The 14,226-nt window shown below is 42.0% G+C and overlaps 1 protein-coding gene across 2 annotated transcripts in view; it reads right to left on the bottom strand.

Annotated features, from left to right (window-relative positions):
- Nucleotides 1–11,712: 11,712 nt before the first annotated feature.
- FGFRL1 (fibroblast growth factor receptor like 1) overlaps nucleotides 11,713–14,226 on the bottom strand; it is a 274,981-nt gene continuing 272,467 nt past the window's right edge. For both annotated transcript variants that reach the window (XM_053309697.1, XM_053309696.1), the window contains one exon: nucleotides 11,713–13,362. In XM_053309697.1, the coding sequence (XP_053165672.1) occupies nucleotides 12,947–13,362 (416 nt within the window). In that variant the 3' untranslated portion in view covers nucleotides 11,713–12,946. The remainder of the gene's footprint in view (nucleotides 13,363–14,226) is intronic.

Genomic DNA, 14,226 nt, shown 5'->3' with positions numbered 1-14,226 from the left:
TCACAAAGCAGTTCAGACCTGGGTGTCAGTTCACCCTGAGTCCAGGAATTTAATTGAACTCTTAATATAAAATGAAATCAGACACAGGCCTGAATTCCATATACTTCTGAGCCGGTATCTCTGGGTCTAATATGTTGGGGTGCTCCCAACAGGATCGCTGAACACCACTCGCCACTGGCCAGCTCTGGGCCAGTTCGTGGGTTCTAAGTTAATATTAAAAAAATTTTTTTTTAAGAACTCACCATCCCTGTGGGGATGCTGCCATGACCATGGGGGTCTCTAGTGGCCGTCCCTTCCCACACCAGCCTCCCCTGCACTGGTCTCAAAACAGCCTAGTTCGGGCATTTTGGGGCCTGTTCTTGGCCTCTCTGTACAGGCGGTGGCCAATCTGTAGGCCGCCACGCATGCACAATGGCCATCTGCATGACCTGCATGATCGAGGTCACACAGATGGCTATTGTGCATGTGCAGAGGGTTTCAAAATGGCCGCCACCACTACAGAGAGGCCCAGAATAGGCTGAAAATAATCTGAACTGGGCCATTGTGAGATTGGGGGTAGGCCAGCTGGGGGAGGGGGAACTGCTGGAGACCCTCCAGTGGCTGCGGCAGTGTCACCTGGAGGTGGTGAGTCTATTATTTATTATTTTATTATTAAATATTTCTTGTTTACACAGTCAGAAAGGTGTTATTGACTGGTTTGTTTTATCCAGACATCAAGTCCTTCCCAAGGACCTGGGATGCCAGAATTTTATTGTCAATGTTGTTGCTGTTGTTATAGATATCGTCAAAGAATATAGGCTGTTCCCAGTAAAGCTGCTTTTTGTAACTGGCTGATAGTGATTTCTGTGGCCCCTATGGTGTTGAGGTGCTCTTCAAGTTGTTTTGGAATTGCACCTAGGGCACCAATTACCACTGGGATTATTTTGGTCTTTTTCTGCCACAGCCTTTCAATTTCAATTTGTAGATCTTTGTATTTTGTGGTTTTTTTCTATTTCTTTTTCTTCTATTCTGCTATCCCCTGGTATTGCTATGTCGATTATTTTGACTTGTTTTTCTTTCTTCTCGACTACAGTTATATCTGGTGTATTGTGTGACAGATGTTTGTCTGTTTGTAGTCGGAAGTCCCATAATTTTTTTACATCTTCATTTTCTTCAACTTTTTCAATTTTATGGTCCCACCAATTTTTGGCTACAGGTAGCTTGTATTTTTTGCAGATGTTCCAGTGTATCATCCCTGCTTCCTTGTCATGCCTTTGTTTGTAGTCAGTCTGTGAAATCTTTGTACAACAGCTGATTAGGTGGTCCACTGTTTCATCTGCTTCTTTACAAAGGTGGCACTTGCTGTTTGTTGTGGATTTTTCGACTTTTGCTCTTATTGCATTTGTTCTTAGTGCCTGTTCTTGTGCAGCCAGTATTAAACCCTCTGTTTCTTTCTTCAAGTTGCCATTCCTAAGCCATTGCCAGGTCTTGTTGATGTCTGATTTTCCATTTATATTGTGCAAATATTGACCATGCAGTGGCTTATTTCTCCATTTTTCTGCTTGGTTCTTGACTTGTTCTTTCTTGTAGGCCTGCTTTGTTTCATTGGTGTTTAATAGTTTCTTGTTATTGACCATTTTAAGTGCATCTTCTTCACTGTCCTTGATATATTCTGCAAGGCCTCTTTTCTCCTCCTCTACTGTTTGATGGACTTGCAGCATTCCTCTTCCACCCGAGCTGCAAGGGAGGTATAGCCTATCTACATCACGGCGGGGGTGCAGAGCATGATTGATGGTCATTATTTTCCTGGTCTTACGATCTAGCGCAGGGGTGGGGAACCTTGGCACTCCAGCTGTTTTTGAACTACAACTCCCACCATCCCCAGCCACAATAATTGTGGCTAGGGATGATGGGAGTTGTAGTTCAACAACAGCTGGAGTGCCAAAGTTCCCCACCCCTGATCTAGCATCTCTAACTCTGCCTGGGTCCAGTTTATTATTCCTGCAGTGTATCTGATAACATGTATAGCCCAGGTGTTTATGGCTAGTATGGTATTCCCACCATTGAGTTTGGACTTGAGGATTTTTCTAACTCTCCTGATGTATTCACTTCCAATTTTTCTTTTAACTTCAGTGTGTGCAATGTTATCAGCCTGGAGAATGCCCAAGTATTTGTAATGTTCTTTCTCTTCCAGGTTCTTGATCTTGCTTCCATTGGGCAGTTCTATTCCTTCTGTTTTTCTTATTTTTCCTCTGTTCATTATTAATGCAGCACACCTGTCTAGTCCAAACTCCCATTGCTATATCGCTACTGAATATACGGACAGTGTTTAGCAGTGATTCAATTTCTGACTGGGACTTTCCATACAACTTTAGATCATCCATGCACAGCAGATGGTTGATTTTACTTGATGTTTTAGACGTTTGGTATCCGAGGCCTGTTTTGTTGAGTATTTGTGAAAGTGGGGTCATGGCGATTACAAACAACAGAGGGGATAGTGAGTCCCCTTGGAAAATGTCTCTTCTAATGCTAACCTGTCCAAGTGTCTCGCCATTGATTGTTAACTGTGTACTCCACATGCTCATTGCTTTTTTAATAAATATCTGAATGTTTTTGCTGACACCAGTTGTTTCTAAACATTTTAGTATCCATGTGTGAGGCAATGAATCGCAGGCTTTCTTGTAGTCAATCCATGCAACACTTAGATTGGTTTTTCTTCTCTTGCAGTTTTCTGAAATCATTTTGTCAATCAGCAGCTGGTCTTTTGTGCCTCTGGTGTTCGGTCAATTTCCTTTCTGTTCAACTGGAAGTTGTTTGTTAGTTAATAAGTGTTGTATCACTTCATCTACTATTATTCCAGTTAATAATTTGAACATGGTTGGCAGGCAGGTTATCGGTCTCTAATTACTTGGAACTGCACCTTTTGCTGGGTCTTTCATGATGAGATGTTTTTTCCCAGTTGTTAGCCATTGTTCAATATCACCTCGTTGCAAAATGTGATTGAACTGTTTTGATAGTTGTTTATGAAGGCTTGTTAGGTGTTTAAGCCAAAAGCCGTGCAGTTCATCATCGCCTGGCGCAATCCAATTTTTAATTTTCTTTGCTCTTTCAATTATTAATTCTGGTGTTATTATTAGATCTTGCATTTGTTGGTTACATTTTCTGACCTCTTTCATCCAGCCTGCTTTTTTATTATAATATATTGGATTGTTCCATAATTTCCCCCAGAATTGCACTGTTTCTTCTTTATTTGGTGTTTCTAGGTTTCTCGCAGTTTCTCCTTCTATGCTTTGGTAGAAACGTCTCTGATTCGACTGGAATTGGAGATTCTGCCTGTGTTGTGTAATTCTGGCTTCATATCTGCTAATCTTCTTTGACACTGCTGTTATTTGCTGCTTTATTATTTCCAGGACTTCTCTAATTTTCCTTGAATCTAGGTGGTATTTTTGGAACAGATACTGTTTGGTGTTTTCATTCTGCAGCTTCTTGTCTTTCATATCTTTCAATTTACTAGCATCTGATCTAAGCCTGGAGATTTTATTTTCTAATCTAATCTTCCATTTAGGTGATGTACTGCTTTGTTTTTTGACAGGTCCACTGATCTTATATCCGAGCTCTTGTGTTGTTATTGTTGCTGCACTGTACATTAGTTGGTTTGTTTCTTGCAAATTCTTGGTTGTTATTTTTGCAAGTGCAGCATTGACATCTTTTAATGCCTGAGCGAGTTGTTTTTTGGCAACTGTTTTTAGAGCTGGAAGTCGAACCCTGGTGGTTGTTTGGTTCATGTGCTCAGTTATTATTTGCTTTAGTTCTTGTTGCTTTTCTGTTAAACGGCATTCGGGTTTTTGAGGTGAAGGCAAAGGGGCTGTTGCCTGCTTTTGATTTTGAAACAGTTCAGCAACAGTGGCATCCTCTATTTCCAACACCTCCTCCACCTGCGCCTGAGCAACTTCTTCAATTGGTGGTAATTCTTCTTCCATATCTTGAGCCTGTGTTGCTCTTTGCAGTTCTTCCAGCTCAACTTCTGTGAATACTTTATTTCTTATTATGAATCTTCTCTGGTCTGCTAGCCTTTGTTCTGTTATATCTGTATCTGGATGCTTCTCTTTCCAAATTTGGTACATTCTTTTTAAATAACCTCTTCTAGTTTGACTAGACTTGTAATAGCAGATCATTATTTCCTTGCTGGCATTTTTTGTATATTTTTTTCGGTTAAGAGATGTTTCTTCCAGTAACCCTGCAGTCTCCAGCCCTGGTTGCTCAACTGAAGATCCTGAGTCCTGTTGTCCACTTGCCACCAGATGTCCAGGGACTCCAGCACCTGGCGCGGTCCTTGTTGACCCGGGTGACGACCAATCCGGTATAGATTTATTAAAGTTACATCTCACCATATTGTTGATGGGAGAGGCACTCTTTGTCTGGCTCCTCTGGTGAGACCTGTCCAGTATGGTTGGACCTCTGGCATAGCTCTCACCTTCCTCAGAGCACACAAGCCCCACAACCACACCAAGGTAGTGCCTCACTGGGGGTAATAATAATAATAATAATAATAATAATAATAATAATAATTATAATTATAATTATTATTATTACGTTAGACCCCCTGAACCGGCTAGAATTGGAGCTGAGCCATGGCGGTGTTCGGGGATGCACAAACATACTCGGTTCTGTTCAAGTCTGGCTTAGACTCAAACCGAACTGGGCAAACTAGTTTTGTGCACACCCCTACAGCTTACCCTTCCTTGTGCAATCTCAGGTTGCATGCTACTTGCATTATTCCCAATGTAAGTAGCATGTGACCTTCAACTGAGCAAGGGTAAGGTCTACTGACACAGCCCTCTTCTGCAGCAGCATCACTATGTGTGTTAGAGCCCCATAGTAGCACCAGTAGATCTGCACTGCCCGTGTTATGCTGTGGGAATGTCAGCCAATATCGACAAGAGAGAGTTGTGCTTCATAAAACTCATAATGAATGTATGGAATCCATGCTACAGGATGTGATGCTGGTTTAAAGGACTTTAAAAAGGGATTAGATAAATGTATGGAGGAGAGGCATTAGCTGTTATTGGGCATGATAACTAAATGGACCCTCTATGTCCAGAGGCAGTAAAATACTGAATACCACTTGCTGGGGAAAAGCTACTTCCTTCATTCCCTACTAGTGGCCAACCAGTAAGCATCTGGTTGGCCACTGTGGAAAACAAGATGCCGGACTAGATGGACTCATTAATGTTGAGTTTGGAACCTCTTCTATCATCAAGAGGGAGCCACATGGTTGCTGTAGCTGTTCTTCAGATGCTACCTGACAGTTATTAACTGTGCCCTTTGATTTTGTTCTTGTTATGGATAAGCAAGTGTCATCCAGTGTGTTTTCAAGAACCTTTGCACACAGCCATCCCACAAGCTATGTGAGTGCAAATCAGATACTGTGTGCATATTTCCCTGGGCAGAAAAGCCAAAACTAGAAACAAGCACAAAAGGCCCCAAACTGGTTTTAGCAGTACTCAGGCCAGGAGAGGGAGGGCTAGTGAAAGTCTGCATCCAGTTCCCCACCCTGGAACACATGCAAATGCAATTGAAGACCATATGGAACTACAAAGGCTTCAACATGATCACGCATTCAACAATAAGTCCCCTAATAAATTCCCCTAATGAAAGGGCCTTTTCAGTTGTGGCACCTTGTCCCTTGAATGCTCTCCCCAGAGAGGCTCATCTTGTGATCTTCCTGACACGGGTGAAGTCTGTATCACAGTTGAAATCTCTGGCACAGGTGAAATCTTGTGTCTTCCTGGCAACAGATGAAGAGCTTTTTACTTACCCAGGCATTTTAATTAATCCCAATCCCACTTTGGGATTGTTTTTAATGAAAGGCGGTATATAAATTTAAAAATAGGTAAACAATAAATAAAAAATAAATTGTGGTACCCAATTGATTCTGTGCTCTTCTCTTTTACTGGTATTGAATTTGAATCCTGAATTTGATTCCTGAATTTGACTCTTGCCTGCAACCTTGGAGAAGCCACTGCCAGTCTGGGTAGACAATACTGAGCTAGATGGACCAATGGTCTGACTCAGTATATGGCAGCTTCCTATGTCCCTAATCTTTAGTTCAAAGGGTGGGGTACCAAGTTTCCTCATGAATGAGGCACCATTGCAATTTCTTCCAACTTGAGCAGCCCAAGCCCCAGAGTCTGCTTTATGGAGTTTACCCTCAAGGAAATGGGAAGAGCCAGAGTTCAGTGGCAGGGCACCTGCTTTGTATGCAGAAGGTTCCAGGTCCAGCCCCTGGCATCTCTAGTTAGAAGGATTTCAGGTTCCAGGACATCTGCCTGAGACCTTGGAGAGCTACTATGAGAGGAGACAAATTGGACTAGATAGACCAATTGTCTAGCTTGGAAGTAGAAGAGTAGATAGATTCTAATGCACATAAGATTGCAGCCTGATTATATTTTCCCCCAACAATCAATCTTTCCTAACAACTATTGTGCAGAGCAAAGAAATTATAGCCCTGTTACGTCAAGTTCTAGTAATCTGTCATTTTGCTGCTAGATGCTTCCGTGCCTTTCTTTTGAAAACACATGCATACACAGGGTTGGCCATGTGCTGAGAGAACTGTGGAGGAAAGGAACTGGAAGGCAAAAAGTAGCAAGAGCGTATGCTAATCATAACAGGCCAAGCTAGCATTGTTACAGTTCTTTTTCCTTTCAGTGTAGAAATGAGCTAATCAATTACCATAAACATATCAAAATGACAGATGACACAGCATTGGCTTTTTATGACAATAACTTGTAACCAGCTGAAAACCCATTTTAATTAAAGAATAATACTTACTAATACTTATTAAAGAATTACTTAAAATTCAAGTTAAGCTGATCTTCATCTTGTTCTAATAAGGAAGTCATTGGTGGAAATACAGGTGAAACTCGGAAAATTAGAATATCGTGCAAAAGTCCATTAATTTCAGTAATGCAAATTAAAAGGTGAAACTGATATATGAGACAGACGCATTACATGCAAAGCGAGATAAGTCAAGCCTTAATTTGTTATAATTGTGATGATCATGGCATACAGCTCATGAAAACCCCAAATCCACAATCTCAGAAAATTAGAATATTACATGGAACCAAGAGGACAAGGATTAAAGAATAGAACAATATCGGACCTCTGAAAAGTATAAGCATGCATATGTATTCAGTACTTGGTTTGGGCCCCTTTTGCAGCAATTACTGCCTCAATGCGGCGTGGCATGGATGCTATCAGCCTGTGGCACTGATGAGGTATTATGGAAGATCAGGATGCTTCATTAGCGGCCTTCAGCAATTCTGCATTGTTTGGTCTCATGTCTCTCATCCTTCTCTCGGCAATGCCCCATAGATTCTCTATGGTGTCAGGTCAGGCGAGTTTGCTGGCCAATCAAGCACAGTACACTGTATACTTTTCAGAGGTCCGATATTGTTCTATTCTTCAATCCTTGTCTTCTTGGTTCCATGTAATATTCTAATTTTCTGGGATTGTGGATTTGGGGTTTTCATGAGCTGTACGCCATGATCATCACAATTATAACAAATTAAGGCTTGACTTATCTCGCTTTGCATGTAATGCGTCTGTCTCATATATCAGTTTCACCTTTTAATTTGCATTACTGAAATTAATGGACTTTTGCACGATATTCTAATTTTCCGAGTTTCACCTGTAGATTAATGACCAAAAGAACTCAGGACAGGAGGATATGTGTCTCCGATGTACATGTGTATTGACTATAGAGCGATACCTAGTTATAATAAAGCTAAGCTACACAAAACATACTTTATGATGGTGGATGAAATGTGATATACATCTCTCAGTGTAAGCTGTAACATTTCAACTCCGCCTTTTAGGGAAATGACTCAAAGCCTGTATTACCTGAAGTCTTTCCTAAAGTTTTATTACACCTTTCTCCCCCCACCCCCCACTTTCTGGGGAGGGAGCATGAAGCAACTCGGAAGCATTCCTCTCAATATCTACAAGATGTAAGTCTGCACTGGGACGAAAGTGATGATCTGACCCAAGGTTGTTTCTGGCTCGGTGTCAGCACATTATAAAAGCTCTTTAAACCAGTTGCTGTCCAGGTCAGGATTACCTTTACACACCATTTAACTCTTACCCATATTGCCAATGAAAAAACGCTACTTTTAAAATTCAATAGCAAATGGCTTTCTTTCCCATCCCCCAAATGAGCAACCTGAAGACATACTTGTTCTGTCTTAAGCATGGTGTAGCTTCAGGAAACCCATGGTAGATTCTGAATGGAGGCAAACTAATCAGAACATTAGGGTCAAAAACATTTTGCAGGTTGTCACCTTCTTCCTTGCTAACTGGCAATTTTCAAAATTAGAATAAGCCAGAGTTGTTACATCTCTCACCATTTGTAGTGTACTGGCATCTCTCTTGTATGCAAATACATTCTATTAAATAGGGTTTTTTTTAAAAAGCTAGTGAGAATTAAAGTGAATGTTCAAATTTAGGCCAGTATAAAACACATGCATCAATAATGCCCCGTCCCTTTTATAAACACATCCCACCCGATCTTTTTTCCATCTTTAATAATCATATTACTGCACAGTTTGATTCTGGATTTCACACTGTCTTTAATTTGCAACTTTTTGATAAAGCTCTCACCATGAGAAGGTTGAGTAGTACAAGATTGTCAAAGCAAAGTTTAGAGACACCTCGGACATAGACGTTTGACGCCAACTTCAGTTTCACAATACAGACCAATTGACAAGCAATGTATGGTTGAACCGTGACTACTCTTCCTTTGATTGGAAGGCCCCAAACCAAACCAGTGCCACTTCTTTGGCTGCAGCCCACAATGTCACTCACGCTCTTCTACCCAGATTAGGAGTTGCTTTTAGCAGGCTCCTCAACCTGCAAAATGTTAGATGTTTGTTAAAACAGAGGAAGTCTGTGTAGCCCTTCAGTGTCACTCTTAGGTAACAGAGAATTTAGTCGAACATGCTGAGGCCACAATGTGCTTTTGTAAATTCAAGTTCAGTCTTATGATAAGAAAAGCTGGTGCTGAGATCAGCATGTCTTCTGCTGGACCTGAGGGAGATTCTTTGACTCATGGAGGACAAGCTCTAGAGGAAATAAAGTCATCTATTGGCAGGAATTCAGTCCACTGACCTTCATGATACATACAGTGCAATCCTAAGCATGGTATCCAATTTAGTTCAAGAGAACTAATGCCCTATGAACTGTGTTCGAGACGGGATAGAAAGTCTTTGTCTCATGTAAGTAAATGCATCCTAAGAATACATACTTAAGGCTATAACATGTATTCACTGTCACAGCTGGCATAAAGAGGAGTTGTTGACTGTGCCTGGCAAAATCACAGGTCAATGAGCCATTTGTTTGCATTGGAAAACACTTGTTCTTGGTGCCACTATTGGTGATGGGGGTAAGATTGCCTTCTTAAGAAGGTCTTCTCTCACAAAACCCTTGTGGATTGGGTGTTTAGGCAACAGTTGTTAAAGCAGACGAGTCTATGTTGTTCCCCATGATGGGTGTGGCGCTTAAGAAACAATATTATTAATACTTAGAAACAATGGGGAATATATGCATAATGGTACTCTGTCCCCCTGAGTGGTGTTGGTAAACTTCAAACAAGGCCCCAACCTATCTGCCAAATATCAGCCATGGCTGCATCTTCTATTCATAGCATATTTCCTTGGCTCTGGCTGAAGACTGGTTGAATTCTCCAAATTGCCATGACCATTTGAATCGAAGATATACTCACTGGCAACCTCAAAAGCATATGAAAAAACCCCAAGGGCATAACTGAATGAGAGGGCAGCAAGCGTGTGGTAGTGCTGAATCATGTCCCAAGATACTGGTGTCTGAAAAAAGTAGCCCATCTGTAATGTAGATATGTGTGGGAGGACATGGGAAAACTCAGAATTCACTCCGAAGGGCATGATTCGCCAGGAGCAAATACACCATCAGGCAAAAAATAAATGTTGATCACAGTAGAGGGCACCAGAGCCTGGACAGACACAGTGTTAAAAGGTTTATTCATTCTATCATACTTCCAATTGTGTTCCAGATAGAATTCTGGTGAGAGTTGCAAAGCAGTTACTTTTGGGCTTTTTTGGTTTGTTCTTCTATACACTTGTCAAATAGCACTAATACTCATCTCTCTTTGTGATGTCACCAACACACCTGCATCATCTCACGTACATTGGCACATCTGCCAGTTAGCAATGACCACTTAGAAGATGTGGCCATACCACACCACAGAAACATGGCGTGGCTCTTCAGTACAGCTCCTTAGGCAGGCACCTACGTAGCAGATAAAGGCTATGAGAGGGTGCAAATTTGAGCTCCCTGTTGCTCAGGAGATCAATGGTAAGACTGAACTGGCATAGAAGTGAGTGAATGGTGCATTTTCTCTAGGGAAGAGGCAGAGTTCTTGCCTAGGATGCTCTCAGAAGGACTCCTGCTTGGGAGAGACCAGCATGGCTGGCCACTTGGCCAGGGCCATGTAGAAGCTTAGAACCAGCTCTGGTGGTGCAGGATGGAATCAGGGAGGGCATAACCTCCAGTGGTGAGGGGATGGCTGTGAGTAGCCATGGTGCCCTCCTCCACATTTTTGCTTTAGTTTCAAATAAAACGAAATGAGCACCTCTGTGAAAGGTCTATATAGAAAGGGCACACAGTGCCTTTAAAGAATATTTTAAAATAACCACATAAAAGTTCACGACATGATACAGACTGGGAGTGGGGAGGAGTTGTGTGTGGTCTGTGGCACTTCTAAAACCACATTTCGCACAACTGCACCTTACATGCTAACCGTGAAGGAAACTGTATTTCCCCAACATCAAAAAATTGTCTGAATGCTGGAAAAATGAAATGTCCACACAAGAGAAGTGCTTTTTTAAAAAAAGGATGACTGAATGGATGAGTAACAACTGCACATGTGTTGCTCTAAAAAAGTGGGGGAGGTCCTCCTGGAAATACTATTAACGTAAGAGGACAATGGTGTTGTATTCCATACAGGATGGCACTCTATGCACTCCTATAAATCTCAGGTGGCCAAAGACATTTATCGAGGCTCTCCCTATTGAAGGAAGCTTAATATGTAAGCTGTTGAATATTTAATGGTCAACAGTTCCATGAGTGAAATCATTAGGCATCAGTTAATACACTTCCCCTCCCAATGCCCCAGTCAGACTGGAATGGCCAGGCCTTGGTGTTTTAACAGCAAGACTTCCCATGGCCAGCTGAGTACTGGTGGGGGAAGAAGAAGGGTAAGCGCAACATCCAGGAACAAAAGGGGAGAAGACCTCCAAGGGGCAGAGAACACAAGTTATTGCTCAGTGCATGCTGAGTATTAAAACTCTTCCTCTGGGACAACTCTGGTCCCCCTCTTTGAAAGAACGGAACCAGAGCTGCCCCCGAGGAAGAGTTATAATATTCAAAATGCAATGATAAGCAGTAACTTGTGTTCTCTTCTGAGATCCGCTCTTGTTTCATCTGCAGTACTGGGAAGCATCTATGCTTTCTTAAGGAAAGGAACAAAGTTTCTTAACAAACTTTTTAAAGGGCAAAGACAGCAAAAGAACACAGGAGAGGAGCCTAGGAAATGAATTGTCACCTATTGCAACAATACATATAAATATATGACATTCAATATGCTAAATAAAGTACTGTTAAAAATGACATTTTTTTATATTTGAGAGCCTGGCATCTATATTTAGAGAACCTGGGAAAACATCTTTATTTTGTTGATCAACAATATGTATAGAAATGCCTGCTTTTGAGGAAAATATACATTTTTCTTTTTTTGTTTGTTTTAACAAAATAAATTAAATATACATGTCTTCTGTTTAAACTCTATATAGAATTAAAAAAAGTTTAGATCTTTGACTGAATTAGTTTCTAGTCCCCTTGAATATTTAATATGGTCCAATTTTTCTGTGTTTTTTCTCTTAAAACTGAATTGAAATGAGATTGCATGAACAAAATGGACCCCCTTTCTATCCCCTCCCTCCCTCCCCCCTCCGCCCATAAGTGCATAGTCAGCAAATTCATTCTTCCCTGGAGACAGATTTTATACTCTCTCATTTCAAAACTGTTTATCTTGCTTTGTATTGTCACTTGTCAGCCCAGAACCTTATGACCATAAACCATGAAAATCTGATGACAGGTATTACGCCTCAGATAAGGGCAGCATATTAGGATATTTTTTTTAAAAAAATCAGCAGTTCAATTATTATCATTATTATAATTAAATATAAATATAAAAGCAAGCTATACAATGTCCTTCGTTTTTGTGGTAGTTTGGGGAAGGAGGAGCTAAGCCCTTTATAGGTTCACAGGAAGGCCCTCTGGTGAAAAAGGGATGCCTATTCATGACTAGCTTGGTCAGGCAACATTATGACGTTTCACAACTTTAAATAGAAATATCCCACCCACCCCACGGAAATTGTCAGTGGTGTTTTTGTTTGTTTATAAGGCCGCTGAAATGCTTCAGTGTCTGGTGTTGTTTTGGCACTGGGCCTCTGGTGTCATCTCACTTCCATGCCTTCTGGGAGGAAAGGGGCTTGGGTGCATGCTCCAAAGGAAGAAGTCATATCGTTGATGGCCAAAGAGCAGAAACAGCAACAGAGAGGGAAGATGATCAGGCCCGGGCTTCCTTCCCTTCTTCTTCTTGCTTTTACAACAGGAGTTTCTGATTTTTTAGGCACACAAGCCACTGACTTTGCCCTCCTGGGATTCCTTCATTATTCCTTGTCACAGTAAAAACAAAAAACAAAAACAAAACCCTTATTCCACGTGCTTCTTCAGATCTCTCTTTTCTTGCTTTTTTAAATTTTTGGTTTGGTTTCATTTTGGTTTTTGGTTTCCCCTCGACCTTGGCAGTATACGCTGACTCAAAGAAGTTTCTGTGTAGTACCATGTGATTAGTACCATGTACCCCAGCCTTTTAGCATTGGTAATGAATGTGCTGATGCTGGTGAACTTTGCCTTCCACATGTGAATGAGTGTGAGTATGAATGTCTGTGTAAATCTTTGGGTACATTTTGGAAGCCATGGCTGGGGCCAGGGCAGGCCCCTGGGTCAGCAAGTGCTGCTGCTGCTGCTGTGCTACATATTCCTCATAGTTTATGGAGGTGATGCAGTCCTTGTCTGGGACTTGGGGCATGCAGACCCGGTCCCGGGGGTGTGGTCTGTGGATGGGAGCTGCCACTGGAGGAGAGCAGGGTTTCTTCTTTGTTTGGCAGAGCCACAGGAGGATGGTTCCAAAGATGAAGACAGCTCCAGCAGGGATTCCAATGATCACAGGCCACGGAAGACTACTAGTGGAGGAAGGTGCTACCGGTGGATTGGGTGGCTTGGGATCTGGATGCCCATGTTGTGTCGGATAGAGAAAGAAAGAATGAAAAGATTAATGAGAATCTGGCAAGAGAGAATCAGATCATAGGTCAGACAAACAAACAAATAGTAGGTTGGATTTTTGCACAGACACCCTAGTAGCAATGCCAGGTTGAAGACTGGGGCAATGCCAAGCTGGAGGTGAGGAAAACCAGCAACAAACTTGGATAATCTTGGGAGTATGAACAAGCCATGTTTTGGTTTGCCTTGAGGAGGTGGAGTCATGCTCATGCTTGTAAGCTTAATTTGAGCCAGCCTAACAGACAGTTTCCTAACACTAGCCCTTGGTTATGGGACTGCCCAGAGTAGAGGCAGAAATGATGTTCCTGAAAGGAATGCCTTTGTCTGATCAAGAACCCAGACATCTGAACTTGAATTATGTGGACTGGTTATGCAGGTCAGCAACTCAGCCTAGATGTGACTCAGTCACACCGAGTTAGCTTTGTTCAGAGCTGGAGTTTGCTAGCAATATGGAATTGCAGGGTGCTAGCATTGTACACGGACTGAACCTGAAGTTGCCATGCAAGGAAATTGTGTCCCCGTTCTGTCCCTCGCACCCACCAGTCAGAATTCTATTATCACAACTTTGTAGCAGAAGAGGCAAAACTAAAAGAACAAATAAAAGCACAAGACTAAGTAGGGAGAAATTTATAGGGACCAGAGGCCATTGTAAAGGCCTCCGGATCGTCTGGACCTGGGCAGTCCAGTTCGGGTGGAGGGGGTAGCTTTAAGAGCGGCAGGAGGGTTTACTTACCCCTCCCGCCGCTTTCCTGCTCTGGCGCCGTAATTGCAAGAGTAATTGGGGCAGCAGGATACCTCCCTGCCGCCCCT

This window comes from Hemicordylus capensis, chromosome 3 (assembly GCF_027244095.1).
Source record: "Hemicordylus capensis ecotype Gifberg chromosome 3, rHemCap1.1.pri, whole genome shotgun sequence".
Lineage (NCBI taxonomy): Eukaryota > Metazoa > Chordata > Lepidosauria > Squamata > Cordylidae > Hemicordylus > Hemicordylus capensis.
Note: the sequence above shows the minus strand (reverse complement) of the source record. Positions and strands in the feature narration are given on the sequence as shown.